Source organism: Danio rerio, chromosome 17, assembly GCF_052040795.2.
Source record: "Danio rerio strain M-AB ecotype USA chromosome 17, GRCz13ab, whole genome shotgun sequence".
Classification (NCBI taxonomy): Eukaryota; Metazoa; Chordata; class Actinopteri; order Cypriniformes; family Danionidae; genus Danio; species Danio rerio.
In genome coordinates this window covers 25,752,544-25,770,724 of record NC_141037.1, presented here as the reverse complement: position 1 = coordinate 25,770,724, position 18,181 = coordinate 25,752,544, and the positions used below count along the sequence as shown (strand labels likewise).

The window sequence follows — 18,181 nt, the reverse complement described above, 5'->3', positions numbered from 1 at the left end:
TATAAATGCGCTACTTTTTCTACTTTTTCTTTGTAAACATGCACTTAATGGACGTCCATGACTCCCTTCATTTTCAGCGCCTCCCTTTTTTAAGATGCCGTGTCAAGTTAAAGATTTTCAACTTTTATGTGAAGTTGACAGTTTTTTTCCACTGTCTTTCAGTTTCAGAGCAGTGGGCTAATCAGAAGAGCGCAGAGGCAGGGCAATTGTTGTTTACTATAGCAAGTTGGCATGACAACTGCATAATTCCTGACTGCTGCGTTTCACGTTTTTGGGTGCAAATATGCATTTTCCGTGAATGTCCCATTATCTGCGCATACGGTGAACATTTTGCTGTGAAAACAGGTCACACGGCAACAAATTTGATAAACTTGCACAAATGCTCTTAAATATATTTTGAGGTTGTGTAGACTAAATTTCAGGTACAAAACCGTTGCAATTTCGCACCCTGTGTATATATACCGAATATTTTTAGACAAAGTTTTCATGAACTTGTTTTATCATCTGACCGCTCAAAACTTTCCCAAGATTGTTTATGTATTGGATAAATAAATGTAAGACCCTTTAACTGGTTAGTATATGTTCATTTACATTTACATTATATCCAAAGCGACTTACAAATGAGGACAAGGAATCAATTTACACAACTATAAGAGCAACAATGAATAAGTGCTATAGGCAAGTTTCAGGTCTGTAAAGTCTAAGAAGGAAAGCATTAGTATTTTTTTTTTTGAGTACAGTTAGTGGTATATCCAGAGAGGCAATTGCAGATTAGGAAGTGAAGTAGAGACTAAATATTTGAGTTTTTAGTCGTTTCTTGAAAGCAGCGAGTGACTCTGCCGTTCTGATGCAGTTAGGGAGTTCATTCCACCAACTGGGCAGATTGAACGCAAGCGTTCGGGAAAGTGATTTTCTCTCTCTTTGGGATGGAACCACAAGACGACGTTCATTCACAGAACGCAAGTTTCTGGAGGGCACATAGATCTGCAGAAGTGAGAGCAGATAAGGAGGAGCAAGGCCAGAAGTCGCTTTGTAGGCAAACATCAGAGCTTTGAATTTGATGCGAGCAGCAACTGGCAGCCAGTGTAAACGGATAAGCAGCAGAGTGACATGTGCTCTTTTAGGTTCATTAAAGACCACTCTTGCTGCTGCTTTCTGGAGCAGCTGAAGAGGCTTGATAGAGTTAGCTGGAAGCCCTGCTAGTAGAGAGTTGCAGTAATTTAGTCTGGAGAGAACTAGAGCTTGAACAAGGAGTTGAGCTGCATGTTCAGATAAAAAGGGTCGGATCTTTCTGATGTTATAGAGTGCGAATCTGCACGATCGAGCAGTTCTATAAATGTGGTCAGAGACGTTTAGTTGGTCATCAATCGTTACTCCCCCATCCATCGGGATTGAAAATTTATGGTGTAGAGTCAGGTTGGCAGAAATTACAAGCATTTCCGTTTTTGCGATGTTAAGCTGAAGATGATGATCTTTCGTCCAGTGTGAAATGTCAGACAGGCAGGCTGAGATGCGAGCTGGAACCGAGGGATCATCAGGATGAAAAGAGAGGTATAGCTGGGTATCATTCAGGGGCATTCAACATTAACCACTCTCTATTGGCTCGTTTCCACTGACTGGTACAGTACGGTTCGGGTCGGTACGGGTCACCTTTATCAGGCTTGCGTTTCCATTACCAAGGGTCCCCTTTTGGTGGGCGTGGTGTATGACAAAGTTTTAGTCGACGTCATTTTCGCTCGAGAAAATGTCTACAATAAAGCTGCACAGGTCGTTCACATATCATATGAAAAGCACTTCTCACAAAATAGATACTTTACACACATAAATACTTGTGTATAAATGTTTATTACTAACTTTTCTATAAACAGAAGTTGTTTGTAACTGCAGATCAATGACGGTGCGAAATAGCCTACTGTAACGTCTGTAATTATATTAAATAAATAAATAAATAAATAAATGAACATATATGAACACATACAGACCCTTACAGTCTCCGATATGTTACCAACTACAGAAGAACTACACAAAGCAGACATTTCGTCGTTAATTAGGTTCAAAACAACACAAAGTATAGCCTACAGTCAGAGCAAACCTCTCATCTGTGTCTGTAATCTTCCGCAGCACATTAAGCCTCTGTTAGAGAGTCATTCCATCATTCCCAGTTCATATTAGTCCAAAGGGTGATAATAAGATTAAAGCAAGGCAGTTTGTTCACGTTTGCTGAAGAAATAACGTGATCCTTGGCTTCGCCTTTTTTTCCGTGCTCCACTCTCGCGTTTGTCCTTTTCTATCTGAATGTGTCACTCACGTTTGTCAGTTTCTCACAGGATCAGGTTTCCAAAAGCTTGTCAATAATCAAGCGCATGTTATTTTCATCAGCTCAAGAAGTTTGTTATTTTAGATAGAGACGCGCGGCGAGCGCAAGGAAGAAATCGAAACCACTCAGGCTTCAGACTGGCTCGTTAAAAACTACGCGGCACGGGGTGAATCCGCTCTTCTCCATGGCTTTGTGGCTGTTTATCATGACGACGACAGGGTTTGTTTGCAGGATCGACCATGGCTGCATATGTATTTATAATTCCGCTGTAATCTCTCGCTGTGTATTTCAAACATGGCGGGTCCTTTGTTTGCATTCTGGCTTGTTACATCTACGAATGACGTATCTCTGTAAACCAATAGCGTTCAGCTACGCATGTAGCTCCACCTTTTGGGACCCTTTCTGCAGTTTGGGACCCTTTCGAAAGGGTCCCAAAAAGTGGTACGGTACGGTTTGGTTCGGTACGCCTTTTGACAGTGGAAACGGCCATTAAAGCGTACCAAACCGAACCATACCGTACCGTACCACTCAGTGGAAACGGGCCATATTTCTCTATTAACATCAAAGTATACAAAAGTTAGTACCATTAACAGTACTGTTTGTCCTAAAGCTAATTAATAGACTGCTATTGACCCAGTTATGTACTGTACCCACCCCCCCAAAAAACTGTTCTTGATCCCATACTCTTCATGGAGATTAATAGTCAGCCTAGGGCTCTATGACAGGTTTGTATTATTATTTTTATTTGTATGTTGCAAATATAGAAATTATAGGGCACCATCAACCTCTTTTGTTTACTTATTGTACTGCTACTTTTATTGTACTTTATTAAGATCCAATGATTTGCATACTCAATGTTTTTTAGTGTTATGACACAGATGTTGAACACATTTTCAATGTTTGCCTAAAATGGAAAAGCTGAGCACAGAAAAAGGTTAATTGTCCTAAAGGCCTAATTTCCCTGTTATATGAGAAGTCAACAGCTCGGGGTAACACCTGTTAGCACTTCATGTTCTGTGGATGTCATTTAGACCGCATGCTTTGATGGTGTTATCAGGATAGTGTGTATGGGGCAGGTGTTGATTTTGTATGGCTGTGAGGAATTTATGAGTGCAGTTGATGCATGTGACCCATTAACGCTCATAGCTCTTGTTAAAGTATTATATAGGGACTGTATGACCACAATCTCCATTGCGCCCCTTAAAGTAAGCGACTTAGAGGTACAGCAGTAACACACACACTTTAAGCCCGTAGCAACAGTCTGGTATGTGGGACAGGGATCGCTGAGGGAGTAAAAAGGGAGGTGTGAATAAAGAAGATTCTGTGGATGGCGGGACGGGAGAGGGTGCGAATCCCCAGAGTGGCTGGCGTCGCTGTGTATGGACAAAGAGTGAGAAGATGGACATGAAGAGACAGAGCTCTCATATAAACAAGTTAGCTGAGTAAAAGCCAACATGGAAAAACATCAAATCACTCTTGTTGTTAATTCCTAATACCTGGCGTATTGTAAAATGATTCTTCAAAGCATATTCTGAAAATTAATATATGCTTGTCTTGGTGCGTGCTGTTTCAAAAAAAATCTTGTTTTTAAAAAAAAACTTTCATTTTTTTATTATTTTTTATTTACTTATTCATTCATTTTCCTTCGGCTTGTCCTTTTAATCATCAGGGGTTGCCACAGCGGAATGAACCACCAACTTCTCCAGCATATGCTTTACAAAGCGTAAGCCCTTCCAGCTGCAACCCATCACTCGGAAATAGTTAGCCTTCCCAATTCATCTATAGCACATGCCTTTGGATTGTGGGAGAAACCGGAGCACCCAGAAGAAACCCACACGAACACTAAGAGAACATGCAAACTCCACACAGATATGCCAACGGACCCAGCCGTGACTCGAACCAGCAACCTTCTTGCTGTGAGGCGACAGTGCTAACCACTGAGCCACTGTCACCTTTTTAAAAAAAATCATCTTTAATAAATAGTTAATTTTATTGTTGAATATATGCTGTTATTTTGAATACATTATACTACACAGGTAAAACATGAAAGTACAGTTAATAATTTCTGAGATAATTACCTCTTTCACAATCAGTTTCTGTTGATTCCAAATGTGCATGATGAGTGATTGGGTGTAACTTCCCTCACACATGCACTGACAGTTTCACCAGTGTCGTTAACCTCACCTCATCTGTAGCATCTGACAGGAAGTTTTCATAAACAAGCATGGTTAAAAGTGAAGGTCATGATGAACTTGAATTGATTTCCTTGTTAAGGCGAACTCTGTATCTCCCTTTATAGTGCAAAATACAACTTTAGCCAGAATTTGCACGAAAAATCTTTCATTGCCCCCATTTACCAGTACAAACTTTGCATGAAGAATTTCTCAATTTTAAATATAGTTTTTGGTTGTGCGATCTTAAAATCCCTTTCAGAAATTACAGTTCTGATACACAAGATCAGTTTTGGGTAACATTACTTTAGAAAGTAATGCAATAAATTAAGTTACTCCCTAAAAAAGTAAATAGTGGCATTACTTTTTATGGCAAGCAATACACTATATTCAGGGCTATATGAGGGTAGATTTCAGCTGTGACGGGTTAGACAGCCACTCTCACTAGCCACTTTGGCCGGTTGAAAATATATTTAAAGTGTAATTGTTTTCTTAAAAGCAGGGGTTTGACAATAGAGATGGCCCAATATGCGTGCAAATGTGGTCTTAGAAACAAAAAGCAGCACGACTGGCAAAAATAGAAAGCAGGTGAATACCGAACGAGAGGATAATCACTCACGCGCACAGGTGATGTTTAAAAAAGCGTGCACACTCCCGTTTCCTGACGCAAACCAACCTGCGATCAGTTCACTTTGAAATAGACGATGGTCGTGCACCAACACTCTTGCTGCTTTCAAGAGCACCAAATGTTTTTTTTTTTTAATTCTTTGTAATCAGCTGCAGTTGCCGCTTTCGCTTTTTTCCATTCTTAACAGATTATGGGCCTAAAGTTAACCGTTTGTGTGTGATAATGAAGAGATGAGCAGGTTTTTCAACTGCTTTCCTTTGCTTGTAGTTAGTTTTGCTAATATGGTTTAAATATTATTATAACAATAACATTTCTTTAATAGGAGATTAACAATAGAATATTAGCTCCCCATTTATGTGTAGTTAACTGGTGATCTGGGACCTTTAGCCAGGACAGAATACTGTGCATAGATTTATATACATGACAATAATAATTTTTTAAATGTCAATTGTTTTTTGTTTTTTTAAAGAATGGTTTTGTTGAATAAAAAAAGAGCATGTACGTGGCTATATTTAGCTTGTTTTGACTTTATTTAAAATTTGTGGCTAATAAATAATTATTTATTTTTGGTGTGGTGTCGGAGATATATTTGGTAAATCCTTAGTGTTGAGCCCTGAAAAATCAAATGAAATAAAAACTATTTGCAATGCATCACAATTAAACCATGACCCATTTGCTTATGCACATTAAGCAAGTTCATACACATATTACACACGAAAAAAGTGAAATGAATGAGGCATGTGGACATAGCACAAACAAATCCAAATTAAGTAATTTCAACATGTCATGTATGCTTTCATCCATTTATTTTCTTGTCGGCTTAGTCCCTTTAATAATCTGGGGTCGCCACAGCGGAATTAACCACCAACTTATCCAGCAAGTTTTTTACGCAGCGGATGCCCTTCTAGACGCAACCCATCTCTGGGAAACAATCACACACACACATTCACAATTCACACACACACACACACTTACTCACACACACACACTCATACACTACAGACAAATTAGCCTACTCAGTTCACCTGTACCGTATGTCTTTGGACTGTGGGGGAAACCGGAGCACCCAGAGGAAACACACGCAAATGCAGGGAAAAAATACAAACTCCACACAGAAACGGCAACTGAGCCGAGGCTCGAACCAGCGACTTTCTTACTGTGAGGCGACAGCACTACCTACTGTGCCACTGCTTCGCCCCTTATGTATGCATATTATGGAAATAAAATATATTTTCCCAACAACAAAATTGTGGCTAGTGAAAATGGCAACTGGCGAGTGGCTAGTAATGTTACAAATTTACTAACCACAGTAGCCGGTGATCAAAAAAAGTTAGTCAAGCCCTGGTACTTTTACATTTGGCTGACTGAGGCATCTCTTTCAGAAGTTTTTTCAGGTTTCTTTTTTCTTTTTTTTTATAGAGGAGCTCTGCAATTAAAAACATTCGGTATAACCTTCACTTACCTAAAAAATGAAAAAAAAAAAAACTCATAAAAAATGAATAAAATGAACTTTCTGACCCCAGAGCTATACATACATGCCCTATACACAGGTTAATTAAAGTTTAAAGCAGTGTGTTTGCTACTTTTGTACTTTTTGTCTGATTAAAAAGTAAATTCACTGTCCATTCAGATAATCCTCTTTTCCCTTTCTTCCATAAGTTCAAAATATCGAGAATATTTCCATTGCAGAAATGTAAGGCTCTGCCATCTTCCTATCAGTCTATTCCTGCATTCTCTCATTGAGTGTGGGATTCCACATGACTACGGTCATTTTAATTCAGAATTAACAAAACTAAAAAGTAACTCGCATTACATTTTTAAAAAGTAACTCAAATATTATTATTATTAAAAGTAATATTACATAACTCGCATAAGTTGTAACGTGTTACCCCCAACACTGCACGCGGTAATGAATTTAGATCATTTGATTTTAACAGTATTTAACAGTGAGTGTTTGGTTACTTTGACCGTGTTAAGCTTCATGGTTTGGTGTCTGCTTGAGCATTTGTTTGGGTTTAGGGGATCACCATCTTCTTAGTTTACTCTTTAGATCTTGTTAGCAGCCTTAATCTCATGCCTAAGCGCAAGTAAGACTGAAAAATATAGGCCACCAAACATCGCCGAAGGATTTTTAAGTGGTGCCTGGTTTAATCCTGTCATTGAAAGTTACCTGAATGATCTGCCAGCTGATTGTGTCCTCACAGGTTTCTTTCTCTGTTCTGTGCAGTTGAAGTGACGATGAGGATGATGATGGTGATGAAGAGGAGACAGAGTTGAGAGCTGAGTGTGTGTGGTTGTGTTGCGTTCACACTGGGAGCGGGACAACCCCCCCTCCCCCACACACACTGCACCCATGTTCTCCCCCGACCAGGAAAACATCTCCACGTCGTCAACCAAAGTGCCAGTCAAATACGGAGAACTCATTGTGCTCGGGTAAGACCTTATGACATTCGACCTCAGATCAGCAGAGAGCAGCATCTGTCGTGTTGGAGCTAATAGTTCGTAATGCTCTGTGACAACTCTTGCATGTGCGTGTTTGTGTGTTTCTGAAAATAGAGTCAGCTGCCTTGAACTTTTTGTTTGTGGTTGTGGGCAAAATGTGAGGGTGATGCTTGTTGGCGGGAACAAAGGAGCCCTCAGTTGGAAAACAAAGCGGGTTTCAACGTGGTGTTAGAGGATCATAATGCACTTCATTGACTTGTATTTGCAAAACAGGCTCCTGTGTGATTTGCTGTGCTATATACCATCACATGACCGACTAAAAGAGCTTTTTGTGTATTAACGTCTTTGATTAGATGTTCTCAGGGGGTCATGGATTGGATTAGATTCTCATCCTGGAGAGTGTAGAGGATTCACCTCCATTATTGTGTTTGGTTACAGCTCATTTAGGGGTTGTGTTACTGCTAAACTGTGGTTTTGGCTACCTTTTGTGCCAGGCTGTGCATTTAATCGAAATAAAAACCTGAAATCTTGATATGTCTTGGTGAGAATTATCAAATTTCAGAGGCTGTCACTTAATTAAATAAATAGGCCAGAGTTGATTAGAAGTGGGCAAGTGCAAAAGGAAAATATATGCATTGTATATTTCTGAGTAAAGAAAATTTTCATTTTGATATCAACAAATTAACACACTAAAAATATTAAGGCATAGTGTAGCTACATATTTATATGAATGTCATCTTCATTGTATGCATATTTATAACAAAACGGAGCCTATAACGTTACTGCCTCCTTTCATTCTCTTCTAAAAACATGAAACATACCCTGTCTCTTTTGCTTTAATAGTTTTAATAAGTTTTAATAATCAATAATGGCCATTATAAAAGTATAACATACAATAAGTTTATACAATATAGAAAATAAAGGCAATCAGTCAATATACAGAATCAATGTACGTGGTTACATAAATTATCACATTAACTTATTTTTGCACTCACAACACGTGACCTGAGAACAAGTAACAGATTCAAAAGACCAAAGAGTCGTTAGATTAACCAGGTGAATTAAATATCACATTTAACAACTATAGTGAGATGAGATCCAGCGGTGGATCTTGATCTTACCTGGGTGTGCTCAAAGCACCCGCTGACTGCCTGGAGCTCAGACATGCGCGTACGCTACAGCGCATGCCAGAGTGTGTGTGGTCACGTTATGCGTTTCCAATGGTATATAGTGGACAGAGATCTTTTCTGAAACGCTGGGTGAAACACAAGTGTGGGCATGGATTGTTTTCATTCTGAAAACTAAAATCCATTATTTTAAACGGGGACTGAAGATGGCTGGTGTGGAGAGGAAAGCCTTTCCTAAACCAGAGAGCAGTGTGTACAGAGGTGGTCAATGGGCACTCCAATCCAGAGGACTGGCTTTTGACATAAAAAAACTGACTATAAAATTACTTATTATACAGTAGGATAGTGAAAGGAGATGAACACGATTATGAAGGTGAATAATTTATATTACTTGTATAATTAATTAGTATTTTTAGTGTGATGCAATTAAAAATGTTCAAGATTATTTCTTCTTAAATGTTCAATAATAAGCAAATTATTATTAAAATATGCATAAACTTATTTGAAAGGGAGAGGGTAAAATAGTCTAATACCTGGTTTTGTAATAAAACTACTTTGTCTTTCAGTCTAAAAAACATCTTCACACTTTCGTTTTGAAGGCAATGATGCACCGCGTGATCTTCATAGCACTCGTCGGAGCAAGCGAAGCTGCAAATCATCTGGTCCGCGTGATTTGGCTTATTTATAGTGTTTTTGCATATAGACATCTTTGACAGTGGTTTATAACTGTGTTGACTGTTTATGTGCTTCATATCAGTTGTTCTGTTAGTGTAAGTAAAGGTCTGTTTGCAGTATTTGCACACAGTTTGTGTTTTGTCTGGAATACTTCACCGCTGTTGTTTAACTCTGCCGCCCCACCTCTTGCTCTTTGCTTATGTGCAGGTAAATCAAGTTTGCACCTGTAAACACAGCACCCCCTTTGTTCAAAAAATATATTGCGATTCATTCAACATTTCTAGCTGTTTGTATCTTCAAATATTGTAATCGATTTTTAACCAGCTCACGGTGAATCGTTACATCTCTAGTTTTTACCTCTGCTTTAAAAAAGATTGCAGTCTTGCCATCCAATTAAAGGTCTTATACTGACATTCGAGAAATTAAGAAATCTATAAATAATAGTCACTTTTCTGTAAACATTGTTTAATAATCAAATACTTGATATAGTTTTTCTCTAGATAATGACATTTTTGTCCACGCTATGCAGCCCTATAAAGAAGCACAGCAAACCAAAATATTTTTTTTAGTCCAATCACAATTTTAATCAGAAAACCTCATCCAGCCCTAGTGTTTTGTTCTGTTTTTCATCTTTGTAGTGACTGATTAATTCTGTTGAATGTTTTTGGAATGATATTTGTGTTACGTAAGTTTGCTTACTGTGCTCCCAGCACTGACAGGGCTCTCTTGAGCATATAACCTACATTTGACCACACACACACACACACACACACACACACACACACACACACACACACACACACACACACACACACACACACACACACACTATGAGTTCCATGAGACTGCTCATTTTCCTCCTCCACCTTGTTTTCCCTCTGTGTTTCACTCTCTCCTCCCAGCAACAGCTGACACTGAAAGACTTCCTTCATCTACACCTCTCCAGGGGGTGGGGGGGTTTCCTCCCTCCCTCTGTCTGTCGTTCCCAGAGTGTTTACTTAAGGAATGCGCTCGTAGATGAGAAATTGCAGCTGTGGAAAATTCAGCTTAGTTCTCGTGCGTGTTCATGCATCATGTTCTGTGAAATTCCCGCTCTGCGCTGATTCACTTTGTTTTTTCCCTGCACATCACTTCTGGAGATCATCAGAGAACGCCTCTGTCATCATAAGTGATGCATGGCTTTTTCAGGTTTGCAAAAGGTGAAGATGCCACCTGATGGAAATCCCCAGATGTCTTCAATGCACTTTTCTGGTCTCTATGTAAGAGAGTGTCGTTTTGTGAGGGAAGCTTTGGGAGAAATAAGCTCAGTCGGTCAGCTTGTTTAGCTTGTTTATAGAGCGCATTGTGATAATGTGGGCTTGCCAAAATATGCAGAGAATGCACTCAATAACGTCAACACATGCCTTCAGCAAGCTCATGTTAAATCAATCAGAGACTTAATAAAGTCCATTGCTGTTCATTTAAAGCCCACACAATCCCGCATAATGTTTAAACTACATAATCACATTGCAGTCACTGTGTCTGCATGCTGTTCCTGAAGGACGTTCGGGCAGTGAGTGAGTTGGTGGGTGGGGGATTGAGAGGAAACCTCCACAGACGAAACCAAAAGACACTGCAGGTGTGGCATTTCTTAATGCTTTATGTAGTGTACTTCACACAGATCAGATTTGTTCTTCACATGCTGCTTGGATCTGTAGTTCTAAAAATTCTCTCTGTCGTAAGTGATAATGGCAGCTCCATTTCTTCAGATCTGATATACGAACAATGGTTTCTCGAATGATGTCATCAGTGGGCGTGGCAAATCAGTATGCAAATCACTGTGTCCTTGTGATGTCACATGCCACTTTATATCTAACCACACACTTTTAGGATAAAAAAGTGGTAGTCCAGAGTGTATTTTTAAGGCTTGGATGTGTTTATAAGATGCAAAGCAATGTGTGCTCATGCTTCATTTGTAGAAAATCACATTATTTTTTGGTATTTTTTACTTAATGTACAGCTAATCAGCTAACATGACAATGACTGTCATATTTCCTAATTTCTTTGGAAAGAGGCTCTGATAGGTCAGCTATTATAATGTGCTGTGATTCGCGGATCAGTTTTATGTCACCAGAAAAAGTGTCACGCCTCCACAAGCACGTGCTTTCGCTCTGCTGTGTAAATACTGTCTGTCAGAGTAGCTTTTAGCCGTTTCAGTTTAAGCCTTAATCAGACAGAAAATAAAAAGGATAAACCTCAAGCCTGCTCCCTAAAATAAAATTCTGAAATGTGTCTTACACATGCTTATTCCGATTATATGTGAAAGTAATATAAAACATTCACTTATCTTTTGCGAGTTTGTTATTTGCAATGTAGAACGCAGGGAAAGCGGCCGCATAGAGAGACCCTGCAGCCCTGGTGAAGATTATGGATGTTTACAGCAGTCTGACAGATAAATATGAATTTGCAGCTAAATTGTTAGCAGTGCCAAACATCATTTCCCGTTGTTTGTACTCTTGTTTACATCCTTGCTACAACATAACGCTAACCTTCAAACTGTGCATGTAGTTGATTGATTTTATCAAATAAAAATACTTACAGGTTGTGGCTCACAATTCACAGGCAGAGGAATGCAATGTCTCTGAAAGCTTTTAACATCATCCGGCCCTTTCCAGTGAGTACGTACATGGACACCAATGCTCCGATTTTAATATGATTACGACAATTCTCTGATTAAGAGCCTAGACTACCATGTAAACAGTGATTTTGATTACCTTAAAGGACCACAGACACCTGCATCGTAAAATGCGAAGGTTTCCTTCTTTCCCTTCAACATGCGCTATCAAATTCCATTAAAAAAGCACTCTTCCACCAGTCCTTAGGTAATGCTCAAATCAAATCAAAAAATTAAAAATGAAACACCTGAAATTATATGAAACGCTAAAGGAAACATGGATAGCGTGGTGACGCAATGACATTAATCGATCTAAGTACTATAACATGTAAGATGAAAACATGAAAGGAACATTCAAAAAGCAACTTATGTAAACACCTTAATCATATTATTGTCTTATTCAGATTAAGGCAAATCATTAGTTTACTAATAAGCATGTAAACATTGTCACTAACCCCAACCCTAGGGAAAAAAAAAGAGTTCAGTATTTTGATAACAGCCTTTCCACAGGTTAGTAGTAAGCTATTGTAATTTCATAATGCTAATCTTAAATTCATGCTAACCAACAAATGATCAAAGGAAATATATTAATATAATTCAAATATATAAAATATGAATTGATGTTTCTTTTAAAGTTTAATTATATTGTTCTATTAAAATTATATTTTTTAAACATTTTGTCAAATAAAATATTTTTCTAGAGCGGTGGGGCTCAACCCTGTTCTGGCGATCGATCTTCCTGCAAAATTTAGCTCCAACCCTGATCAAACACACCTGAACCAATTAATTAGGACCTGAACAGCACTTGATAATTACATGCAGGTGTATTTGATATGGGTTGCAACTGAAATCTGCAGTAAGGTCGATTGCCAGGAACAGGGTTGGTCACGCCTGTTCTAGAGTCATCCACCATAATTTTGTGGCTTAAAAGTGTTGGTTCAGGCACTGTTTTGGCACCGGTACTGTTTTAAAAGTATCGATTTAGCACCGGAATCGGAATAACCCAACCCTAGGTTGGGCAGCATTTTAGCTTTGTCTGCAATAATATTACAGCGCCTCTGGGCACGCCCCTTTGCTGCACAGGATGTATGCGCATGGCGTATGCACTTAACCAGAAGCGTTTGTGATCTCACCAACCCGGATGTATTTTTTTGTAGTCCCAAAGCTAACTCTGTAAAAGCCAATGTCTCCCTTTTGTTCACACAGCTACATTGCACTTGAACTAAATTTTAAAACAATGATACAAATGATATTGTAGTAGACCACCTGTTTAAGAAATATTGTGAAGGATAATGATGTTGAAAATCTTGATGTTTAATTGAAGAGTTCTTCTATGTTGTTAAAAGAAATCAAGGCAAATTTCAAATGTAAAGACCCCTTTATTTTTATCACGAAAGATTATATTTGAAGTTATTAGTCTAGTAATTGTAGAAGCTGTTTTGGGGGTTGTGTCACCTCACCAGCATATATACATTTTATGAAGAGTGGATCTTGAAATGTATGGCATTTTGTGTTTTGGATTAGGTGTTGTTTCCAGTCAACAAACAAAATGATTGTTTGCTCTTCCAAGGAAAAGTATGGGATTGCATATCTACCGTACAGCTTTTGTTTGCTTGTGCTTTTGTGAGTGCATCTATCTGTTTTGTTCACCACCTGTTGCCTGCAGCTGAATTGGTGGTGAAGTATATGTTGCGCCCTGGTGCTTTCAGCTGAATCTCTCTCTCTCTCTCTCTCTCTCTCTCTCTCTCTCTCTCTCTCTCTCTATCTGTAGGTATAATGGCTCTCTACCCAATGGGGACCGCGGCAGAAGGAAGAGCAGGTTTGCACTCTTCAAAAGACCCAAATCCAATGGTGTCAAACCCAGCACTGTACACGTAGCCTGCACCCCACAGGCAGCCAAGGTACCCTCCACCTAGGCATTACACAGGACTATCTTAAGAAAATCAGCAGTTACAGTGATATTTTGGTTCTGGGAGAGTTTTGAATAAAAAAAAAAATAGGTAGGTTTGAGCTGCAATGGAACAGGGTGCGTCTGCTCGGACACATCTGGATACTGTTGAGCTCATGAATGACCCTTCTGTGGCTCCATCACAAACACACACATTTATACACAAACAGTTCCAGATTCCACAGCCTCTTAGACTCTATTGTGCTGGCCAATAAACTTTTGATGGAACTTTTTTCCACATCTGCAAATAGTGATCTGTGTTTATTTACACCTGTACACATTTACTTGCTTTAGTATATACAATGATATAATAATTATTGGTATATACAATATTTGGACTTGACTTGATGAGATCTACTTACCACTGTGTTTATTTCATATTTGTTCACATGCAAAAATAAGTTTGCCTAACATTTTTGCCAATCATGCTGCCTCTGTCATCATTATTTTTAGGGAAATATATTTTTCAACAAATTGTTATTATCGTGACTTTTCCATTCATGCATTTTCCATAAAATAAATCACATGACTTGAAATTGGGTCAGAACTATTTTTGGCTTACACAGTCACACTTTTAAATATAAAGCATAAACGACTTTATGGTAAAACTAAAACTTTTCGGATTTGAAAATTGGCTATAGAAATATTTGCGCATCTCATGCAGCACAATCCAAATGTGAGCATGCTGTAGCTTGTTATGCATGCTTGATGTTTGTTGTATTCCATGTGATTTTGAAATTGTCAGACATATATCTGTACAAATACAGTACATCTCAGGTTGTGTGTTCAGCATGAATTTTTTCATGATCTCTCTTCTTGTTTCCTCAGGCCATAAGTAACAAGGATCAGCACAGTATTTCCTACACATTGTCCCGAGTACAGACAGTAGTGGTGGAGTACACTCAAGACAGCAATACAGACATGTTTCAGGTACACAATTACTGTTCACTCTGCTGTCCTTCAGGGTTTCCTGGACTGTTGAAAAGTGTCCATTACTCTCCAAGTGTCAGTCTAAATTAATGCTGACGCTAGACAGAAAACAGTTGTCACTATCACTTAGGATGGTTCTGTACATATTATGATTATTATGTATAGTGATGCAAGTTTACAAATTCTCTCACAAAGTCTTCACTGTTTAATGTTTATTCTCTGCATCTCTCTGGATCTCAGATCGGCCGCTCAACTGAGAGTCCTATAGATTTTGTGGTGACCGACACGGTTCCTGGGAGTCAGAGTAACTCTGACACTCAGTCAGTTCAGAGCACCATATCTCGCTTCGCATGCCGGATCATGTGTCAGCGAACACCCCCTTACAATGCACGCATCTACGCCGCCGGATTTGACTCCTCCAAGAACATCTTCCTAGGGGTGAGAGAATAAGAATGTGTGACTTGAGCTTATATAAAAAGATGTGACCTAGGAAACCAGCACTGTTTTTTGAGTAGGGGTTGTTAGACTTGATATATTCAGCTCTGTGTTGAAAACAGGAATGGAACTGGATTAGATTTTTTAAATACATTTTAAATCATCTACCTAAATAAATGAAGGATTACACGGTTCTGATTAATAGAAAGACTTTTGTCAGCTATTTCATCCTCATTGTGTTCAAAGCCTGACTTTATTTCTTCTGTGTAACACAAAAGAAGATATTTTTATACATATCCACACAATGGAAGCCAGTAGTAGGGCTGCACAATATATTGTTTCAGTATCGATAACGCAATGTGATCTGTCGCAGTGGTCGAATCAAGAGTATACGCAATGTTGAGTCTGAATTATAATTAAGCATTTTGCAAGCGTCATTGAGGCCTGTTACTATGTGAGGGTTTTAAAAGCATTCAGGCATAACAAATTTTACTGTTTGTAACTTTGACAAATGAAAAACAATTGACTTCATTGAATTGTTTTATAAAGTGAAGACAATGCAGAATTATTTTCACAGTTGATTATTCAATTACTGTATAGCTGAAAACAGTTTGACTCCTCTGAAAACAATAAAATGTTGTTTATTTAATTTTTTTTCCTTTATTGAATTTATTTATCCTGTAGATCAGTGGTCTTCAACCATCGGACTGCGAACTGGTACCGGTCTATGGATAAATTGGTACATGGCCACACAAGAAATCATTAATTATTTCCATTTTATTTATTATCTTAAAATAATAAAATAAAACAATCTTTTATTTTGAAAAATCCTTTATTTTGAAAAATGACCATATTCTCTCAGTTACATCTCGATCACTTGAGCGCCAAAATTTAACCTACAAGCAGCAAAATGAGTAAGAAACGGACGTCTTTTGGAAAGGCAGAAAGGCCCAGTGAAGGATCTGGGAACTGCCATGGAATAGATCCGATTCCACAACCCATTTGTCAACAATCAGGTGAATCTAGCATGTCTGCACAAGAAGATCTACTGCTGGAGATCGCAAATAACGGCGGCCTTTTAGGGACCATTTGCATATCACGTCTTTACTTTACTAGAGTTCACGCAAGTTCGTTATTTCCAATGGATGTGCATGGCTTCCAGACGCACCCAGTTAAATGAATGCCATGAGCGCACCACGAGTCACGTGACAAGAACTGACCGATCAGCTTCAGCTTGTATGGACTATAGACATTCCGGTCGACTAATTATCTTAGACAAGCACAGAACACCAAAACACTGAAGTGCTTTGTAATTTTCTCCAGAAATAAAACTTGTATAAGAGTCACAGCAATGCTTTGTCAGCTTGTCATCCTCTGAGAAAACCTAGCAACCTATGATCCACCACCCTTGTGGTAAAATTGTCAATTGTGATAAAAAGGTTGGGGACAAATCTAGTAAAATTTTATTTCTAACGCAATATTTATTAGAGGATGAAAAAATATTGCAATGTTAGATTTTTCCAATATTGTGCAGCCCTAGCCAGCAGGATCAAATGCTGCTTGGTTCCCAGCATGCTTGAGAATGTTTATGTTCCACAGAAGGGGTTTGGAATGATATGAGGATGAATTAAGATACAACTTTTTGGGATAAAATTGCTTATTTTGATCAACTTTTTACCTTACAGGAGAAAGCAGCAAAGTGGAAGACATCAGATGGGCAGATGGACGGTCTAACTACTAATGGTGTGCTGGTAATGCATCCTCGGCACGGTTTCACAGAGGACTCCAAACCCGGTGTGTGGAGAGAGATTTCCGTGTGTGGAAATGTGTTCACCTTGAGAGAGACACGCTCTGCACAGCAGCGAGGGAAAATGGTCAGTGCTCACATATTACACATATATGTAAGCATGCTTAAACATTGTTTTGCTACATATTCAAACCAAAAATAATAATAATCCCACACAATTATGTGCAGTGTAAAACGTTTAGCATATTAGCTTGACACATCACTGCCACAAGGTATATCCCATCAAGATGCATAAATATAAGCTAGTGTTTATGAAGGATTTGTGGAAGCTGTAACTCAGTGTCAGATGGGTCGCTGAAATTAAAGATGTTTTAAACAGTCCGCTCAAGATGGGATGTTGGGTTGTTCTGCTGCCATTGACCGGTTGCTCTGGGACACTGTTGCCACAGTTACAGCCCAGGCAAGACGGTTTTGCCCTGTCCGGTGTAACACAAAGCTGTAAGATGATCTAGAGTCGATCTGTTAAGTGCGTCAGACAGGAGGTCCAATGTGAGCTACTGCACTCAACACTTTGCTCCTGTGCTCATGACAAGTCATTATCTTTAGTGGTTATCTGGACAAATATAGACCTGCAAGGCTCCTAGATATGTGCATGTGCCCACACTGAGGAAGACAAATCAAACTGCTTGTGTATTCTTGGTGCACAACCCAAACACTCGCTCTGATACGCATGCACTCACAGTCCAGAGGCTCAGAGGCGCCCCATTAATCTGGGTTGTCACTGGCAGAACAAACACGCTTCTGATTGCTGTTCATGTCCTGCTCCTGAGGAGTCCTTCTGATGGCTCAGTGCTGGCTAAACATGGATCTAATGCTGCCTCAGTGCTGGGCAAACACTGCTCTACTGTGCTGCTGTGGAAAGACTGTCGGCTTTACTGGCTCAGAAAAGATCAGGTTAAAGACCAACTGCTCAGACTCTGAGCTGATGCTGTGGAAACAGTCAAGCAGTACAGAACTTTGGCTATTTATCACAGTTTTTCAGTGGGAACTTTTAGTGTTGAACAAGTTTTGTGTATACAGTCAGTGTGTACCTCTGTAATCACAATAT

The 18,181-nt window shown here is 39.0% G+C and overlaps 1 protein-coding gene across 2 annotated transcripts in view; it reads left to right on the top strand.

Annotated features, from left to right (window-relative positions):
* Positions 1-18,181, top strand: part of peli1b (pellino E3 ubiquitin protein ligase 1b) — a 44,533-nt gene that overhangs the window by 19,839 nt on the left and 6,513 nt on the right. The window contains exons 2-6 of one of the 2 annotated variants that reach the window (XM_087289185.1): positions 7,344-7,599; positions 13,680-13,914; positions 14,790-14,891; positions 15,132-15,329; positions 17,012-17,200. In XM_087289185.1, the coding sequence (XP_087145311.1) occupies positions 14,883-14,891; positions 15,132-15,329; positions 17,012-17,200 (396 nt within the window). In that variant the 5' untranslated portion in view covers positions 7,344-7,599; positions 13,680-13,914; positions 14,790-14,882. 2 annotated transcript variants of the gene reach the window in all.